This window comes from Barbatula barbatula (assembly GCF_947034865.1).
Source record: "Barbatula barbatula genome assembly, chromosome: 25".
Classification (NCBI taxonomy): Eukaryota; Metazoa; Chordata; class Actinopteri; order Cypriniformes; family Nemacheilidae; genus Barbatula; species Barbatula barbatula.
The window spans coordinates 12,179,811-12,201,457 of record NC_136788.1 but is presented as its reverse complement, the minus strand read 5'-3'; the positions used below and the strand labels follow the sequence as shown (position 1 = coordinate 12,201,457).

At 38.1% G+C, this 21,647-nt stretch overlaps 1 protein-coding gene across 1 annotated transcript; it reads left to right on the top strand.

Annotated features, from left to right (window-relative positions):
* The first annotated feature begins 212 nt into the window (after positions 1-212).
* On the top strand, positions 213-21,143 carry syt9b (synaptotagmin IXb). Its single transcript, XM_079449635.1, has 7 exons — positions 213-702; positions 5,056-5,419; positions 5,648-6,194; positions 16,502-16,622; positions 16,790-16,961; positions 19,278-19,407; positions 20,673-21,143. The coding sequence occupies exons 1-7, from the start codon at positions 555-557 to the stop codon at positions 20,742-20,744; spliced, it is 1,554 nt and encodes a 517-aa protein (XP_079305761.1). The 5' UTR covers positions 213-554; the 3' UTR covers positions 20,745-21,143.
* Positions 21,144-21,647: the final 504 nt, after the last annotated feature.

Genomic DNA, 21,647 nt, shown 5'->3' with positions numbered 1-21,647 from the left:
ATGATGGACGGCGTAGGACAATTCGACAGAACGCCGGCGTTACATCTTCAAAAAGAGTTACTTATGCAAACTGCCCAAAAAGTTACTTTATGACAAACAGCATTTCGTTTTTTCAAGGATTTAGAGATCTCAAGTGGGATTTAGTAACCAAATGGGTAATAGATGTCTGGTGTGGGAGGAGCCGCATTAGATTGGCAGGGACACCGCATAAGGGTTGCACGAGCTCGAGAGATGCGAGTCAGCTCGAGCTTTCATTCATGAAGAAGATGCGCTTCAGCAGCATCACTTTGCGGACAGTACGCGTCCCACCTGAATGAATTCAACCAGTGTCAACCTGCTTTAAACGAGACTTAACCTGCACTATGCGCACATCTGTAGTCTCGTGCACATGTGCAAAGTTGTGAGCTTGAACTAAACGCCACTGACCGTTCAACTTTCCTTATGGGATTGTGTCAGCGAACATGAAGAGCGCTTTCAGAGGCTCGGGGCGGCGGTCAGCGGAGTCTCTATAGGCGTTATATAGGATATTTAAGTCAGAAGGATGCTGGTGGGAAATGCCTGGAGACAGAGAGGATGAGATTTGTGGAAAGGCGCTGGAGCTGCTGACCGACCTGTGCTCGAGAGGAGAAGTGCAGGATGACAACTGCTTGGAGTTCACATACTATTTTCGCGACCTGGGAAGACCGAGATATTCAGACTCGGGTAACGTTAAATACTTTGTGTTGTCGTTGCCTGGAGAATGATGTTGTGTCGGTGAGGTTGTGTTTATCGTAACTACTCGAAAACGCCCAAACTCGCATTAAAGCGGATTGCAATGCAGCCGCGTGGATCAATTACATCGGTTTACCGACAAACAAACTTGTTGCGAAAGCATCGTGAAATATTGTGCATGCTATTAAGTTTTTCCGTGAGCTTTACGTTTTTAGAAACTAAGAAATGTGTGTATTTGTGCGGTATATGTGCATAAAGATGGAGTTTGTCTGACTAACTGTACCCCACCCCTTAAGTGACATGTACAGCTTTTTCCATTAGCTTTGATATACAGTAATGGTCATTGTTTCGATTTTAGATTCATATGTAGTGAAACTTGGATTTTATTTTCATCATAAACATTGTTACCCCAATATTAAGATGCAAAGAAGATCTGCATGCACACCCACCATCATTCCCCACAGTCTGGTATTAATGGTCCGTCTAGAGTGGTCCTGAAGATCACCATTTGGAAATGCAGCCCACTTTCAGATTTAATTCAGCAGCATATTAAATCCAGCGAAATTTGGGTCCACTATTCCAACCAGAATATCGAGACCCTTTGATTTGTTTACGCACACTGAAAATAAATTAAACCATTTTGCATTCAGCATTCCTGAGCGGCTCGACGTGGATGTGAATCTCCATAACTACCTGTCAAGGGAACAGAAATAGTTTCATTTATGCATATTATATAGGGTTCTAACTAAACATACGGCTCCAGTCATACATCAAGACTCCTGCGATTCTCCTCAGATAGATCTGGATGTATATCGGTTGACATGGAGCTATTAAGATTCCACCCCACCCTGCTGCTCTGTACACGTTCTTTATCCTCTGCGATTACCCTGCATTGACATCTGCTAACACGATGCTCCTTCGCACCCATGAAAGAAGGATTTGTGCAGCAGTTAGGTCCCTCAAGACAGATTGTACAAGAATTTAATGAAAGGGAACAGCCGAGTAACCCAGTAAATATACTCTTCTTAGTCTGTTGGGAATTCACGTGCGCTGCGAAGTGGCTGTAAGGTGAAAAGTCTTTTGTAATAGAATCTGAGGGACTCTGAGGCACTTTAAGAGGTTAATAACATCTGTATCGCCCTAATGGATGACATATGGATAATTCAGATGACAAGGTGAGAAAGGGTATTCACAGGTTTATATGTCACGGCATGCCCAAACACTATCTAAGTCACACAGGGGCTAGTCTATGAGCAATTTTGAAAGTCTATTGACTGAGAGTGTTCTGTGTTATTTGGTGAGTCATATTTATTCATAGCTATTCTCACCTATACCTAGAAAACAGCAGGTTCCACTAAAGGTGACATCTAGACATGAATCTGTTTGATTTTTCATCCTCTGTGGTGAAAATGTTGCATCTTTCCATCAAATCTCTGAAAAGTCTCTCCGGGTCCTTTCTGATTGGCTAGCATCTTTGGTCCAACACTTGCATTTTGAATCTGCTTTACAAAAGTGGAAATAAAAAAAGATGAGATGGTTAAATGTGGTCCTTCAGACTTGCATATGTGTGGACGTAACACGTATGGTGCTCTGTTTTGGAAAAGATACACAAAAAGCAACACTCGTGTCTGGATGTGTTTGAGATGAAAACACAGCCATTAACACCTGCTGATGTTCAAGCGGACACCTGCTCAGAAGTGCATTACAAAAACATTCTGATCCCAGATCTGTGATTGTGCAGTACAACGTGTCTGGTTTATTAAACTTAACATTCAAATTGAAAGGCAATTTGTCAAGTCCATCTGGCTGTAATCCACTTGACACCTTAAATCCAAAGAATGAATCTGTTTTCATCTGAAAGGCCCAGGAAAATAGCAAATTTGTAGCAAGTGCGCAACTTTTGTAGATATTCAGATTTACATTGTTTAGATTTACTAGGCATTGGGCTCTTAAACATGCTGTGAGCGATTTATGAGAAACTCTCAGAAGCTTAGCTCTGAAAATGACCGCTCTCTCTTCTCCCACATCATAACAATGTATACATACATTTACACTGTTGGATTGAATATGGGCACTTACTTTGTTCATTTAACCCAACGGTTTGATCGTGTTTAGAATTTAAACAATACGTGCTTTGGAAACTCACTTTTAAACTGTCGTGTTTTGTACAAACTCTTGTTTCTATAATTGTAACTGATGCAGGTGCAAGATGAAGATGTTTCCATAGTGATGGATCAGTCTTTTGAAGACTTTGTGAAGAAAATTCACATGTAGGCAAGCAATTGTCACAAACTTATTTTAAAATAAACTGCATCTAAGTTCAATAAGGCTTTATTTGGCATTAGCATGAATCTATAGTATCAACATTTTCTTTCACAAAACTTTGAAAAGTGGAAGTAGACTATTAGTGATTTGTCATTGAAACAGATGTGATATTTAATATAAACTATTTAACCTATTTTGCATGGATTCAGTGATATTTGATATTTTGAAACAATTTAGTTAAAGGGATACTCCACAAGAAGATAGTTAACAAAAGCCATTGCTCCCCATTGACAAAAACGATGCAAGTCAAAGTGGACCAACGGTTTTCTTCAAAATATATTATTTTGTGTTCTGCAGATGAAAGAAAGTTGAACAGGTTTGAAATGACAGGAGATATTTATGACAAGAGTAAACAATGACAGAATGTTTTATTTTGAAAGCGAACTATCCCTTTAATTTTGGTGTCCTGTTTACCGTAGCTGCAAATGCACGAAATGTTATTGCGCTGAATATGTGTCCCAGGAAAGCAGCTTGTCAGAATATGTTCTCTGTTGCATCATTTATTCATACCATATTATATGTTTGTATTTTAACCTGAGGGGAAGTGTTTCTCTTTAGTGCTGCTTGAACTCATCTCGGGTTTATTTTAATAGTCATACTAGCCACAAAATATACAGTGGTTTTAGATATCACAGTTTTCTCATGGCCGTCTGTTTTCATGACAATTCACACATCTAGTGAGGTTTTGAATGTGCTGAATATCGTGCTCATATTGTAGATCGGTGCAGTATTACATAAAGCCATTGGTTAATTTGGGGTGTTATTGATATCCCACAGAGTCGATGGAGCATTGCTGGATGCTAAAAAACATGACTGTAATAAGCATGACACGTTGACAGCAAAAAAAATTATGAAGAATCAATTTAATTTGTTTTGCCAGTATGAAGCCTGTGGGAAGATCAGTTTTGTCCAATGAAGCGTGCTGATTTTGCTTATTGAGCAGTCATGAAATTTCAGTACAGCCAAATCTAGAATAGTAGAATCGCATTTGATATCTTGGTGCAATTATTTTTTTATGATATTTTGGAAGCTGTAACTTGTTATTTTTATAATATAAAAAACTCTAATGTCATGACTTTACATGAAACCCCTCAAAATCCATGTTTAGCTATTTGTGTAATAGGTTCATTTTTGGGTATTTGTATTATTCATTATATATTTCCTTTCAAATATTATTTCCATTGTTTTGTATCCTGTCGTAACAGTTTACGCAGAAGAATCAATAAAAGAGAATTTAAAATGTTCTTTACTTTTGGTTGTTGGAATATGATATTTAAATGTCTCCAGTCATCATTTACAACCATTGTATGAAGAATAAGTCGTCTGAACATATATCTTTTCTTTATCTTTGGTACAGAGAGAGAGGTGATCGGAGTGGACAGAGTAGAAAGCATGAATAAGAACAGTTTGACAGGGATTCATTCAGTCCGCACTAAAAGCTTCTCATCCTGGGTGGCCTAATTCAGAGGAACCATCTCGAGGGGCGTGAGAGCGGTAGCGAGAGTAGAGATCTATTACTGTGCATTCAGCAGATAGAATTATGATTTAACTCTAGCCCAGATATTGTATTGGAGACCTTACTAAATTGCATAGTATCTAGATTGCGGGCTATGAGAAAAGTGGTGATAACATTGTGTGAATCATCAAATCTTTCATATTTGATTGCATAACAGAATTAATAACGTCTTTACTTTCCTGGAGCTGGTTTTCTTTCATTGTCGTGATAGTTCAGCCAAAAATGTAAATTCTGTCATCATTTACCTACCCTATTGTCATTATCAAACCTTCATTCTTCTGATAACACAAAAGAAGATATTTTTGAAGAATGTTGGTAACCGAACAACGACGGCATGGATACAAAAACAATGCAAATCAGTGGATACTGCCGGGGTTATGGTTACCGGTATTTTTCAAAAAATCTTCTTTTGTGTTCTGCCCAAGACAGAAAGTCACACAGGTTTGAATTCTGTTTTGTTTTGCCGACTATCCAAGGACCAGCTTTGTCTTTCTTCGTTCCAGATGTGTCTATAAGCCTGCTTTCCCTCTTGGTGACAACATGTGGCCTCGCACTGTTTGCCGTCTCTCTCTTCGTGTCATGGAAGCTGTTCTGGGTCCCATGGCGCGATCGCTTCCTGCCTGGTCTAAAGGACCACCAGGGAGAACAGCAGCCCGTCCTGACCGAGGTGGAAGGTCTGGAGCAGGAATATAGCGGAGACTTTGAGAAAGATCCTTCTGCCCCAATGATGCTGCCAGAGTCGGCCATGAAGATCAGTCATACGTCCCCAGACATCCACTTGGAGGCCCAGTGTAAGGCCAGAGAGCTTAATCACATCCACATAGCTCGCGTACAGCGACAAGTAACCGAGCCGACCTCATCTGTCAGGTGAGCCATGTTTTCCCGACTTCATCTGTCCTAACTGCCGCCATTGATATTCATTTAGCAATTCCCAGTTGGCATTTGTCAGACAGCGTGGTCCTTGGCGACCTTCAGCTTTAATTAAAGTTCCTCTCAGTCTAGTTATGAAGAAGATGCTAAGTATCACAAAGCTAGCAAATAGGTAAATTGAGATCCACCCACATGAGAAACGCTAACGCTTTTTTCCCGCACCAGGCACAATTCCATCCGGAGACAAATGAACGTCTCCAACCCTGATTTCAACATGGCCCAGTTCCAGAGACAGGAGTCCATAACGGGTCCGGGCCTGGGCAGTATTAAGCCTGAGCTGTACAAGCAGCGTTCTGTTGACGCGGATGACGGCAGGCGAGCGGACAGCTGCGGTCGTCTGCATTTCATCATCAAATACGACTGCGATTTAGAGCAGCTCATCGTGAAAATCCATAAGGCCCAAGATCTACCTGCCAAGGACTTTACCGGAACGTCCGATCCGTATGTAAAGATCTACCTTCTCCCGGACCGCAAAACCAAACATCAGACCAAGGTGCACCGCAAGACTCTAAACCCCATCTTCGATGAGGTTTTTCTATTTCCTGTGGAGTACACTGAGCTGCCCACCCGCAAGCTGCACTTCAGTGTTTATGACTTTGACCGCTTCTCGCGTCACGATGTCATTGGCCAAGTGGTGGTGGACAACTTCCTGGACCTACCGGACTTTCCGCAGGAAACCAGGCTGTGCAGGGATATTGTTTATGTTAGTGCGGTAAGTCTGACCTGTGATGCATCTACATAATGGTCAAAGTTCAACATTTCTAGATGCATTCCTGTTGATTCATAATTCGTTTTAGTTGACAGCACCACACAGGAAGTTGAATTGAATGATGGGAGGAACATGAACAATTGAGTAAAAGCCAGTGAATTGAGGCAAGGCCATTTATTTGAGGCAAGACTGTTTTGTGTGTAGTATAGTATCCGCTGAACATATGTTGTAACACTACAGGCTTTGAGTGCATGACTCATGATGATGCTGTCCGTGTAGGAGACTGGAATTGGAAATCTATGCAGGTAATTTTTGCATTGATGAATGATTATAGTGTCTGGTTAAATGAATCAAAGCACAGGAATAAACACCTTAACATAAAACTTTATAATGTAGTAAGCTCCTTGGAGAGCAGAACGTAAATCAGCATCTAATTGTATGAGCGCCATTGGAAAATGTTTATGATTTGCAAAATCCTTTAGTAATGGAGTTAAGCCTGACCATGTTTTTTGAGTAATTATGGAACAATCTGCCTATGCGTGCATGTGTGCCTTGGACTACTTTAATTCTACTCTACATTTTTCAAGTATCTGTACTTTGGAAAAATATTACTTCACTACATTACGAAGCATACAATATATGACAAGTTTAACTCTACATTTGAGTAACAAGTGTAAAATACTTCAGTAAAAGTAATCATCACAGCATGGACACGCAATCGCAAACGGACGGAGAGGGGCACGTACATGTAGACTCATGTAGTAATAAATTACTTTATTTTAACACTACTCTTTACGTTAATGATTTACATTAACACTATTGTACTGCTGTTGGTTAGTGTATGTGAACCTTTGCAGATTGTCTAGGGGATTTATGATTAAAGACCCCTAGACCAGTTATGATGAAAGAAGAGTCAGGAATATAATTAATAGACTAAAATTTACTGAAGAAAAATAGTTTGACCTGTTATGAGAACTGTATTGATTTAAGGAATTAAAATAAGGGTCTCTGTGGGTTTTACACATGCCACAGAGACACCTGTCTGGCTGTAATTCTGACATCCTTGACATCTTGGGATGACCCATGTTCCATGAATAGATGGAACTACTTCATATACTTACAATTATGCCATGAAGGGTTAACTACTGATTTGCATCCAAATATTTTTTAACAAAGAGTAAATACTGATCATCTTAGATTAATAATTTCATAAAACCACACAGAGGGATATAACAGTGATGGTGTCGGGTATTACTTGGAGGAAAAAATACAGAGCATATATCATGCTCTAGTATTTCATAAACACATTTTTTTGCCTCTAATACAGTACATACGTACATTCTAAAACAGTCTTTTTCGACTTATAAAATGAAAAGTACTCAATAAAAAAATATTGTGATTTTAATGTAATTAAAATTGTTAAAAGAGCAACATTTATTTGAAATGTAGTTGAGTAAAAAGTATGATGTGCTTTGTAATTTAAGAATACTATAACTTAAAATTTATTGGAAAATTTCCAACGGATTAATAGGTAATCAAAAAACCTTTATTAGATAAATAAAAAATGTATCGTTAGATTAGTGGACAATAAAAAATAAAATCGGTAGTTGCAGCCCAAGGGGGCCCCTCGCAAAAGGGCAATCATAGTTGGGGGTCCTTGGCATGAAAAAGTTTGAAAACCCCTGTACTAAATTATGCTTATATGAAAGTTTAAAATGCATAATAATTCCGGTGAGGGTTAGCTTTAGGGGTGTGTTCTGGGGTAGGGGATAGAAAATACTAGTCAGTATAAAAACAACAGTCTTTGGCAAGTCCCTACGAATGAATAATATAATATTTTGTACACTGTTATGTCTATTTGTTATGAATATAATAAGCTTGATATAAAGAAACATTGCACGGTTGAAAATATAGCTGTACCCATAAGACCCATGTGACTGCTCTAAAGTCAAATAATCCTTAGTCACGTATAATGGAAGCATTTTATGGTTGTACTGAAGGTGCTGTACAACCAAAGGATAGTTTTCTTTCTCTGCGGATCACTTTAATGCTTCAGAGGTAGCAACATAAAAATATACTTTCAGAAGAGTGAATATTTCATAATCACAATTGGCCCATGTAGGGATGACCCACATTTGAAATAGCTTTAGCATTTGCACTGAAACCAATATACAGCGGTTTCAGGTTTATTGTTTTAAATGGAGGCCAGTGTAGAGTTCTGACTGTGGGAAATTGATCCGTCTCAAACCTCAGTCTCACAGGAGAACTTGTCCCAACTGTCTGGTAGTAAAAGCCGATACATGAGATAGAACAACAGTGAAAGATTTTCCCCTTTCTGCTAGTGCTTTAGTTTATCTGTTTCATGAACAACATAAGCAACATTACATTGTTTTTGGTGAAAGTTGAACACGTTTCAAATTGATTAACTTTTGTTGTGCTCACAAAAAATGATGGACAAAAATAGATATTAGAATAGAATTCTGGTCATATACCACAAAGGCTTATTGGCTTAGGGCTGTTAATACTTTTTGTAATAGTAGACCTAAATGGACAAACTGCTCTACAGAGCGTTTCGTAATTATGTTATATCCTTCGGCAAAGAAGCAAAATCGTGACAATGTCTTAGTCCTGTGTCAGCCACCGTAGTGCTTCGAAAGGTGGAGTGAGCCGTTGGTTGCAATTTGCAACCTCACAACTAGATGGCGCTGAATTTTATACACTGCACCTTAAGAAACTGTGCGAACGGATTGCAAAAGCGTGGGCACAGATTATACATTTGTGGGTACAGATTTCAAAAACTGAGAGGACGGATTACAAAACCGAGAGCACGGATTGGAAACTTGTGGGTACAGTTTATTAATCCGAGAGCACGGTTTTGTAAACTGAGGGAACCATTTAAGAATCGGTGGGTACGGCTTTTTAAACTGAGGGACCGAATTACAAAACTGGTCACAGATTTGCGGGTCTTGTTTTTTTGTGACCAGACAGGCTCCGTAGGCAACCATTGGTCACGGTATGCTTCCATTGAATGGAAAAATATTTCTCAGAATACTTTTATTGGTGTTCCACAGAAGAGAGAAAGGATTTTGATTGCATATGGGTTTTGTTTGACATCGGGATAAGTCATTTATAACAGAATTTTCATATTTGGGGATGATTTTTTATGAACCATTCCATAAGTATTTAATATTGTTTAAATTGAAAATATTCACATGTCTTTTTAAATCGATTCTTACCTGTCAGTTTAAATTATTTTTAAAGCGAAAATGCTTTTTTCCAAAGAGCTGATAGCAGTGTGTTTTATCAGAGATGTGGAGGATAGCATCAAAGCCAGCATCACATGCTGTTTGAGTGTATAGAATTGGGCCATACCTCTAGGGAAGGCCAGCTCGGGAACACAAGCCACACGTGCAACCCATGCATTCAATATTTTGCAGGCTTGAGTGTATATCTACTGTAACTTACGTGAACAAAATTGTACGTTTATTTAATAGGTAACATTCATGATTCAGGCATTACTATATAAACTAAAACAACTGATGTTTGGTGTTTGTTAGTTAATTGCATACAATCATAAAGCAAATGCTTAAAGACAAACTTTAAAAATAGAAATGCGACTTCACCCTGATTAAGATAAATCATGTTTACACTGCAGTGAAGTTATTGAATAAAGCCTGACTGTGATTAATATTTCAAAGCAAACAATCCCAAATTATATTTTGTACCATTTATCTATGTCTTTCAGTTGCTTACCGTATAAATTTCATTATAGCAGGTAAATTATTATATAATTGGCATCATTGCAGATCAGCCAACAGTGTCGGACTGATGTCACTGGTCTCCGCATCACTTCTAACTCTTTGTATTACTTAGAGATTCAATGTAGAACTTGTTAAAAATGCATGAGAGTTCTAAGAGCGTAGCCAGTCTTAGATTGTAATGAAATACAATACACAGAACAGAATGCATGACATACAAAGACTTAATACAAATGCAACGTTTGAATATCAGACCTGAGAAAAGCAACATTACCCTTTGCATTTTTTGATCCCAAGTAATCCGCATTCTGATCTGAATGAATAATAATGTTTACTCAGATCTCTTCCAGGTGTCATTTAGCGCTGCCTATAAATAAAACATGAGATAGTTAGTGTACGTAAAGGCCAATCCGTTCCACCCAGCTGAGTAGAAAATGAATGAGGGGTCTCTAATCCGGAAGACTAAAAGGTCAATCAGCGGGATTCAGTGCTATTGAATCTGTTTTCAGATTCACCCTTTAACCACAAGACATTGCGTTGTTCCTGTATAACTTAAGGTCCAGTGTGTAACTTTTTGTAGGATCTATTGACAGAAATGCAATATAATATAACTATGTCTTCAGAGGTGTATAAAGACTTTATATAATGAAGCCGGGACGAGTGCACCAGTCTTGCACTCGTTTTAGTGTGTTTTGTTATATTAAAAGTCTGTGTTTAATTCTCCGTTTCCGGCTTTCACTTTTGTCGCTCCTCATTTTATGCTCCCGGAGCTCGTAATCACTTGCGTCACCGGCCTCGGTGTAGCTGAGTTATTTGTATCTACACACACCGCGGATCCCCTTACATGAAGTTCGCCATGTTGGTTCTACAGTAGGACAAACTGCTCTAAATTTGAAAGTACAAGATTTCCTTCAGCAAAGAAATACGTGACGACATCTTAGTTCTGTGTCAGCCACCGTAGTTCTTCGAAAAGGAGGGATGGAGTGGAGTTAGCCGTTGGTTGCAAATCGCAACCTCATCACTAGATGTATATTTCATACACAGGACCTTTAACGGCATAGTTCACCCAAAAGTAAAAGTTCTGTCACTATTTACTCATCCTCATGTCGTTCCAAACCTGTATAACATTCTTTCTTCTGCAGAACACAAATTAGAACGCAACCAAACAACACTGGACCCCCATTAACTTCTGTTATTTGGACACAAAACCACTGAGACATTTCTCAAAATAACTTCTTTGGTGCTCCACTGAAGAAAGAATCATATACAGAATAACACAACTGTCTAATCAAAATCAAGTAACTAAGCAATGGGCGTAATATTTATGTTTCCTGTGGTCTTGATGCACAGTAGGAATTTAGCGATTAAGCAAATGTTAAACAAGCCGGTTTGCGTTGCCCTCGATGTGATGAATCTTTTTCGCTCTTTTGATGTGGTGATGGTGACCAGCACTCGTGCCTGCTAATAGGCCTCTGTAAGAGCGAGCAGCACCGTGAGGAGGAGGGGAGTTAAATAACACTATATTGACTCCTCTCAGAGCCACGTTCAGCATCTTCGCAACTGCGCTATAATTGCGTTGACGGTGCGCAGTGACCATAATTTTACCGCTGACTTGATTTAAGTGCTTATGAGAGCAGGAGGCGTCTGTTATTCTATAGTCTACAGATGGAAGGCCTTAATTGAATTATCCAGCCTGAGAGGAATTGTTTTTATGAGGTCCATCCCTTATTATTTCTAGTACACAAAAATAGGCGGTGTTTAGAGCAGTTGCTCCTTCTTTAAAAGTGCAGCGCCCATTTAAGACAGATTTTGCCTATTCTGCCACGCCGCTAAGGGTAAGGCTTATGGAAAGAGACAATACAAAGTGATGTGCAAGGAAAATGAGGTTGATGGTCATAATGTTTGCTTTTTCCTGATGTATTTCCATCAGGTTGTAATAAGTCAATGGTTTTCTATGGTATAAACAAAAAAATCTTAAAGGGATAGTTCACCCAAAAATAAAAATTGTGTCTTTTTACTTACTAATTTATTTAGCTTCATGTCAATTAAAACCTGTATATAACTCTTTCTTCTGTGAAATGTCTCCATTCAATGGAAGTCAATGGGAACATCAGTGAGAACATTCTTCAAAATATCTTCATACAGAAAGCCATAGAGGTTTGGAATGGCACAGGCATGAGTAAATAATGACAGAATTTTAATTTGGGGCTAACTATTCCCCCAAGCATTTTGTTGCCTCATTGTATTTGTTTCCTCACAAGGCATTCTTCTTTATAATGAAGCGAACAGGGCCTGGTTTCATGAGGGGAATCCAATTTGAGGTTTAATTTGCACCAAGAGTCAACCTCACTTACTATTCTTTTAATGAAGGTTGTGCTTTGCATGGATGAGACCCAGGCAACAGGAAACATTACCTTGCTCCCTTATCATACTCTCTCCCAGACGCTAATTATTATGTACAACAAACACAAACTGCCTACATTACATCAAGCTCTTTGGGGAAAACATTTATTGATCTCGCTTAATACTTGGGGTGTGTTAGGGGAAGATGTGCTTGCAACAGTATTTGTGCACTTGGTGATGAAGACTGATCTCATGGTCGATTTGTATAGGGGTTCACGAAATTAACCTTTCGTTTTCAGCACCGGTGGTCTAGTGCAGGGGTTCCCTAACTTTTCCGCGACCCCCAAAATAACAGTGCCAGGGACTCAAGACCCCCACTATCTTCGGAGGTGGTACACACGTGCAAATTTGCACATGCACCTATTCTACCCAAACGCGCCTAATGACCACACCAAAGAGCACAGTCTAACAATATATTATTTTATAGTTATTAACTCATTACTTTCCTTGTTTTTATACATAAACTTTGAACTTTTACTACAGATGGTCGAATTTTATCAAACCGATATGAGTGCTGATGGATGTGCCTCTTTTCGTACCTGAGAACGATGGCACCACTGACTGCGGCACTTCTCCACCATCCTCCGCTGGCCTCCCTGCGTTGTCTTTCGTCGATATTAATCAACGTTTCATTTCAACAAATAAGAATATGCTAAACTTAAAGCCTGAAAAATGCGTGCACATGGTACTGTTTAACGTGGTGCTGTAAATGGACTTGCTGCACCAAACTTAGTGCGGTTGCTAATGTTGTTAATGTGATGTAATCACCTCAGGGGTCATGATCGACGATGAAGTTCCTAAGGATGAAGGCTATTTCCATGCTCCTCTCTCTCTGCATTGTACTACCCAAAAAAGCTGTTAAGGACATAAATATTTTTGTGTAATATTGTCTAAATATTGTGTAATAATTAGAGGTGCGCCAATATATCGGCCATTAATCGGCATTGGGGGATAAAAGCATGTTATCGGCTATTCGTGCTTTTATTCATCGGCCAATAGTTTAAAGAACCCGATGATTAGGGCCGATATAGCCTATCAATCAAAAGAGGACAGTAAAATGCAATGAATTTGTGCTCTGTATATAGAAAATGTTAAGAAACATTACTAGTTTGATGTTCATTATTAATAGTCATTATGTATTGTAAATGAATAACATTCATAATGTTAAGAAATATTTATTTAACCTTCAGAATTTAGTTAAAGTGAGTTAAAGGGATAGTTCACCCAAAAATTTTAATTCTGTGATCATTTACTTGCCCTCAGTTTGTTCCAAACCTGTGTAAATTGAACTGTTCTGCTTAATACAAAGGTAGAAATTTGTAAGAATGACAGTAACCAAACAAATCTCATCCCCATTTACTGTCATAGTAGAAGTGAAGATGTTTATTTTATATGTAGATGTGATAATGTAGATTTGATTAAATATCTTAAATAGTTTAACGACAGTTAAAACAAATATTTTCTTCCAGACTTCCATCTACCCAGTTCCCACAAAAATATTTCTATAGACTTTTTGCGTCTGAATTTTTGCAACTGGCATAATTGTCAATTTTTATATTTTTCTTAGACAATCTTATAAATTCCTACAACTAGTTCTTCACAGCCGTTTCTCAGAACCATTTGCTCCAAAAATTTACCTTTTATGAAAATATTTTTTATGCAACAATTTAGCAAGAAATTATTATTCTGTGGCACCTGTTTAGAGACTATAGAAATAAATTAGAACCGAGCAGTTCAATTCATTTGAAGTTAAATTCGTTCTCTACTGTTTTTGCCCTTTTTAAGGCTCAGAATTATATGCGACTTTCACTGAATTGAGAAATACTCTGTACATTCTGCCTTTCATCTCCTTCTGGGTTTAATGAAAGAAAGCCACGGAATATGACACTATGAATGATAACATCATCTTTTAATTTTTGTGATCTGTTGTTTAAAAAATCTCACGTATCTGTTTGAATGTTCCTGCGATGAAGAGGGGATTAAATGTGATGCTGAACGAGTGGAACTGATCTGGCAGTGCATCTCAGCTCTGGGACCTGTGAAGCAGTATAACTGCGACCAGTTCCATCTCTGTCCGCTTGGTCCCTGTAGAGTATTAATGAACACAGCTCCCAGCATGACCAAAAGGCCCGGACGCAGCGCTGTGACCCGGCCAGATAATGAGCCGGTCTCTGCTGCCTGCTTCCGTGACCTTTTCTGTTTCACCGTAATAGATGGAGCCTCCCACTGCGCTAGACGCCCAAGGGCTCCGAACTGCTCAGGATGGGACTGATCTATCTTAACAGGCCCTTTGAGCTCCTCAAACACACGCAATCACAGTGATTACATTTGTCAGGGAGCTTTAGAAAGCCAATGAGGTGTAGTGACCAGTCATGCAGTTTATTTTATAACGGAAATAAAGACTTTTGTGTCTATGATCAGAATGCAGGAGAAGTTTTACTTGATGGGCCTCCGACACTCAGAGAACTGTGACATCATTCGCTTCCTCGGGGAAGAAAGATATGGGAGGCTAAGTAATGATAAGGGATCTTACATGCTCTTAGCAGCACTACACACCCATCCTATCATGGCACAGAGCGTGTCCATTAACATAGATCAGTGAATAATTGACAGCTCGCAAAAGTTCTGGCATTTGTGGGCTGCCATGTGCATTAAAGGCCCATTTGGGTACACACACACTTTTGCTCATTATAAATGTATGGCTGTCTTCTGCTCTTCCATCCTGTTGTGTCATTGCATTAACGCTGAATGTGAGTGTAGATTCAATCAGCTGACCAATGGTGTCCCAGGAATCAGACTTACCAAGATGACAAATCAAATTGATCGCTATTGCACCCGAGGGCAAAGCTCTTGATCCCAGTTTGCTTCGGGGAGGTTTTCCAAATAACATGGGCTGTGTTCCATGCATAGTGAGATGCCAAGTGTACATTGTAGCACATGTGTGCTTTTTTTCATTAAGCTTTATGAAAACGCTTCTCAAAATGGATTAAAGCCACAGTATGTGCGGTTTTTGCTGTAAAATATTCCAAAACCATTTGGCCAGTGTTATTTTGTATTTGTTTTGGCGTATTCCCAGTATACATTTTCACTTGCTTAGTCAACTTTATAGACTTGTCTGTCCATTTAAAAAAATAATCTCAATATTACCTTGACATTTCAAAAAGGCAAAACGTAAATAAAACCCTGACAGAAATGAGACGTTGAAGCGTCGTACATTTTATTCACGCACAGTACAGGGATGTTTTGAGTTTCCAGACGGTTTGGTGCGGATGAGCAACTTTTAGTGTTTTTAACAAAAACTCACATTTTCAAACGTATCCGGACTAGTGTAGACATCAATTGTGGAAAGGCAATCCCAGAATGCATTGTGCATTGATCTCAATAAACTAAATCTATGTTTGTGCATATAATATGTTGAATAATACAAATCATTAATAGAAAGTAACATTAAACTGTAAAGGTTTTAAACTTTATTATTTTATTAATAAGGTCACAAATGTATTGTATGGCATAGGTGCGCTGTTTATATGAGGTTGCATTTCAGTTATGATAATACCTTACATTGCTCTCTATCAAAAATCATAAAGATTGTTATTATGATGTGTGAGAATTAAGCATATGATATGATAACATAACATGTGACATGCTTGGTTGGCTCCTCTTTACATTGAGGCTCATAGTTTGATTTTGTAGTTTGCGATATGAAGAAATCTAATTAAAATAAAAGCTGCAAATTGTGACTATTTTCAGACGTGATAATTAGACAGCAGGTTTGTGCTGGAGTGGAAAGCAGATTGCAAGAGAAGGATTCCCTTGCGGTGAAACACTTCTCTGCTCCTGATCTACTCTTTCTTGAATTTCAGACTGTATATTTTAGTTATATTGTATTATACTTCTTTTATACTATGAAGGTCTGTATTATACTTGTCAAACACTTAACATTACTTGTTTACATGGGTTTGAAATAACATAAGCATAAATAACAGTTGTTATTTTGGGTGTACTGTCTCTTTAAATCTTGTTTCGATGTTGCTTTAAAGCATTTACATTTGCTCTATGGTGCTTATATGATTAATTTGCCATTATTGGTTGAAGTCAACTATTATGCTGTCATTCCTTCGGTTAATATCTCCTGTTTGTCTCTTTCAGGATAATGTGGACCTGGGAGAGCTGATGTTCTCTCTTTGTTACTTGCCAACCGCCGGCCGACTGACCATAACCATAATTAAAGCCAGAAATCTCAAAGCCATGGACATCACAGGGGCGTCCGGTAGGCACCTGAACGTCCTCAACTCTAAATGAGTTATTGCATATGAAGTAATGATTTGTGTCACAACATGACATGTTAAAACACAGGGCAGCCTGGGCATTGATTTAATCGATCAATGCTTGAGAATGTACATAAGCAGTGTTTTAGTAATATATATTCTGTTTAAGATCCTTACGTAAAGGTTTCTCTGATGTGTGACGGCCGGAGACTGAAGAAAAGGAAAACGTCGACGAAAAGGAACACTCTTAATCCGGTCTATAATGAAGCCATTGTTTTTGACGTTCCACCTGAGAACATTGACCAAATAAGTCTTCTAATAGCAGTAATGGACTATGATCGGTAAGATGCTAGAGTGATTTGTTACCATTGGTGCAGAGTAAATAAAGAGTAGTATTTTTAACAAAACAGGACATACAGTTGTGACTTTTAGTAGTACGCTGCAGATCCACTCCAAATATTCATGTAATCAGCATTTCTAGATGTATTGTGGCAATTCCAACAAAATCAAACCTCATTTAAAAACAAACCTCGGGCGTCATCCAACAGCAATGTGAAAGACTGACAGCGTGACAAGACATTTGAAAACTGTGATTAAAAATCAAGGTTATCACAATTTTATTTACATGTACAAAGTGAATATGAACTTGTTTTCTTTGCAGTATTTGAGATCAGAAAAAGATACAGAGCATCTTTTCTGTTATTTTGACCTTTTTCTCCGGTTTTCAAATTCTGCAACTAAATGCAAATATATATATTTTTATTTTAATCTGAGGAAATATTGTAAGTAGTTTACAGATTGAATTCAGAAAAACTGAAATTAGTTTTGTAATGATGCGACTATATACGCAACTGTACATTTTATTGCAATATTTTCGGTAACACGCAATTTGTTATTGTTACTGCCTTCCTTTATTTAGGGCCTAAATAATCGCTCTTTTGTTTTTAATTCTGCAGCATATATTGTTAACTTTTGCAAATGACAAAGAGGTCCATTTCTAATACAAACCTTTTTATTTATATTTTTTATTGGTAAATGCAGAACAACGAAGAGGAATGAGGGCACAAGAATGCCTATAACCTAACAAGATTAAGCTTAATATAAGATAGTTATAAAATGCCATATGAAAACAAATAAACGCAGATTGTTCAGGCTTGTAAGGTGCTTGAAGAAAAAAGTAACGGAATGCTGCAAAGTAAAAATTAGCCAGTATTTTTGCAACAAAGCCTAACTTTAATACATCTTCAGTAATATTATGTACAAAAATGTGAGTTTAAAAATAAGTTATTTTTTTTATTTAAAGTGTTTTAGCATTTCGGTTTTGAAACCATTTCGGAATAAACTCGTGCTGAACGAATGAAAAACCTGTTAATAGGGCCTAAAGCATATTGCACATAATGCTATAAAAATAAATTATATATTATGTAAATAAACCCTATATCGGTATCGGTATATGATCATCATGTTAATATTGTTTACAATGTTTTGTTGAGAAAAACTAAAACATACTGTAAATGTTCGGGTGAAAGAGTTGAAGTCTGTTGAAATGTCTGCACAGAAACTTGTGGGTTTCTCCGCAGCATAACACGTGTTTTAAAGGTTGGAAAGCGCTCAAGTTTATTGAAGCGCTGTGTATTTTGTGTTTATAGTTTTGATAAAGGTAAGTTTAGTGAATAGGACTCTCGCATTCATCCATGATTTAAATATTTGATTTTCCGGTTTACTAACGGACGAAAATTGTTTGCTTAACTATATTTGTTTTCATAGCCAAAATATTTATGATTTATTATAAATGTTTGCCATCACTAGATGGCTTTTACGGCCTTTTGTTCACACAGGGACTGATCCTGTTAATGTTACTAGGTCCTCTTTCCGGAATCACTTTTCGCATCAATCCGGGATGTGTTTGCGTTCATACAGAAGGCACTCTGGGAATTTTCTGGGATCAGTGGTCTGTGTGAATGGGGTCTATATACTCCAGACTGACATAGGAAAGGAATGGGAAAGAATTATCATTATCATTGCATAAATTTAACATAAAGCCGTTCAATTTGTCCCCCAAAATATATAGATTATTATTTTGAATATATTTCATTGATTTTACTGATCAATGTGAAATATAAGCTATGATTTTAAAACACTTTCTTTTAGTCATTGTGTAGTGTCTCTCACATCCATAAATATACCTCGAGCGGTGTAGCTAAAGCTTGTGAGAGCTCCGTGTCCAATACGAACTGAAAATAAATCTCATTTTAAAGAATACGCTTTTCATTTTTGCCAGGCTCTGTGTTCACAGACTACAGAAGTGTATTCTTAGTGTTTGTGATCTCGGAAACAGCCAGAGCCGCTGTATATTCCCAACGCAGACAGTTTTGCATCACTGTCCTCTTTGAGGAGAACGAAGCACAACATCTCATCAGCACCATAAAACAAACGAACAGACAACCAAATGCAAAGAGACATGGAGACGTAGTGTACGGGCGATTCATAGAGTAAATGATTTATAGAAAGCTCTTTGCAAAAACCATGTTATCTTAACTGAAGGGTAGACCGTGCTTTAGTGCTCACATGACTTTAGATGAGAGATGTTGTTTTTGGTCTATTGTGGTCAAGTTGTCATGTTGTTTATACAGATATACACTTCTTCTCATTTACAGTGTTGGTCACAATGAGATTATTGGCGTGTGTCATGTGGGAAACAGAGCTCAGAGTTTGGGACGCGACCACTGGAATGAGATGCTGACGTACCCGCGTAAACCCATCGCCCGCTGGCACCCGCTCATAGAGGTAATTCTAAGCTTTGAACATCATCTCATTTGAATCGTTCACAGCTCCAGTGTGTCATTTTTTGTAGGATCTATTGACAGAAATGCAATATAATATACAACAATGTCTTCAGAGGTGTTATGTTTTTATTTTTTTTAAATGAGCTATTTCTATCTACATACATTGCGGGTCCCCTTACATGGAATTCGCCATGTTGTTTCCAAATGGAAAAACTGCTCTACAGAGCACATACATTATTTCCTTCGGCAAAGAATTGAAATCGTGCTGACATCTTAGTCCTGTGTCAGCCACTGTAGTCTTTCAAAAGAGAGGGGTGGAGTGAGCCACCAGATGCTGCTAAATGTTATACATTGGACCTTTAATTTAGCACAAATGTTTGAAGACTCCGATTCACTAAAGAACAAAAGCAGGCGTTCCAGGTTTTAAAGTGTTGTTCTTTTAATACTTAATTATAATATGCTTAGAAACAATAGTATTCATATCATTTGCTTCTAACAATATCACCATGACCAGACAGACCAAGTTTCCATCGAAAGCGAGGAGAGTTTGAGGTCTCAAGTTATGACGCTTTTATTGCATCATACAAAACAACAATTCCAAAGATATTCAAGTCAGTCGAAATCAATGGACCGTTGTTGAGAAGAAAACGCTTAAAAGCTTTGAAAAATGTCTTTTAGGTAATAAGTCAAAAGAAGCCCCCAGCTAAACAGCAGTATAATGGTTTATTTGTGTTTATCGAACGGTACTTTGAGGAAGCCCATCTTTGCATTCTTTTTTTGTCATTTTCCTCCTCTTCCATTTCTGCAGGCTTTTCACACATTACTGCTCTGAAATCTTGTTTGCAAATCTGTGACCTCTTAGGACCACGGACTACACATCTTCAATAATTCACAATGCCTGTCCTTTCCAACCATGTTATACTCCCTGAGCCACCGTAATATTAAACAAAAACAAAACCCTTGTAAAGCCACAGCTGAACTCGTACAACGAAATGTGAAAACGACATCTCATTTTAGACAAAAGAACGTGGCATTTCAAACAGACTTGAGGAAAAAGGATTTCAAGAAATTGGACATTCAAAGCTTAAATGGTACACGTTAAGGTTGTGACAAAAACCAGCTCGCGTCGTGATGGCGTCGCTTTAGTGTCAGGGGATTGGATTTTGCCTCCCCTTATGTGGGCTTTGGCTGAGCTTTAAACAAGATTCTCACCTTCGGACCGCTGTTTGAGTTATCCTCAGCTAACCGTCATTTTCTCTCCGGCAGTGGGTTGGCCAGAGCACAGCCGGTGGAAACCAAGGCTCCTGTAACTCCCTGAGGACGCCTCCTTCCCCATAATGGATACCGTGCAGTTTCGGCCATGGCAATGTCCGGTTCACAACATTAATGAAAAGGAGAGAGACATTTCTGTTAAAAGTCACTTTAAATGTGTGCAATGCAGTAAACACCCAGGACTTTTTAGAAATGAGATTTCCTGGATAGGAGAGTGTCAAGTCCACCGCATGTGAAGTGACCGCTTGTGAGCAGTGTTTGGTTTAAAATGAGCCTTGAACATTGTTCTGCTTTGGTTAAGAACTTTAGTTGAGAGGTAAGTATTTTTGACATTGTCATGTTTTATGTATCAGTATAACACGTTGTGATAACACTCTGATCTTGTTTTAAGTGTAGTGCATGAGGTCTATTTTGTGGAATTTTATTGTTCAATCTTACTGTATAAAATAAACAAGAAATCAAGTCTTTTTGGAAATTCTTGGAAAAGAAACCAGGAACTTTGTTGAAGGGATAGTTCACCCCCCCACCAAAAAAGATTCTGTCATCATTTATTCATTTAGTAGAACACAAAGAAGAGATTTTGAGAAACGTCTCATTGGTTTTGTCTACAATTGAAGTCAATGGTTGCCATCGTTCTTCAAAATATCTTCTTCATACATGTTTAAACAGATATGAGGGTGAATAAATGATGAAATGATTTCCATTTTTGGGTGAACTAACCCTGGAAGGAAACTTTTTCGATCAAAATTAAGGCATCACATATATTTATCATAGATCAGTCTATCCCAGAATGCATTGCAACGGGCCTTACTTTTTAATGTTGCACACTAGCATTAGAACAGAGGTTTTATTTCTACACACACGAGGACAAATCAACTGACTTTTGGCCAACCTTGGCTCATTCGGTTCTTCCAACCAAGACGGTCTGTACCGAGAAAACTCCAAAAACAACAAAACTGATGTTTTGCT

What these genes read in the sequence shown, in the direction of transcription:
- syt9b (XM_079449635.1), top strand. Translation starts at nt 555, where the DNA reads ATGCCTGGAGACAGAGAGGATGAGATTTGTGGAAAGGCGCTGGAGCTG. An exon ending in ACCGAGATATTCAGACTCGG is followed by an intron (nt 703 to 5,055) that starts GTAACGTTAAAT and finishes TCTTCGTTCCAG; the next exon opens with ATGTGTCTATAAGCCTGCTT. An exon ending in GCAGTAATGGACTATGATCG is followed by an intron (nt 16,962 to 19,277) that starts GTAAGATGCTAG and finishes TCTCATTTACAG; the next exon opens with TGTTGGTCACAATGAGATTA.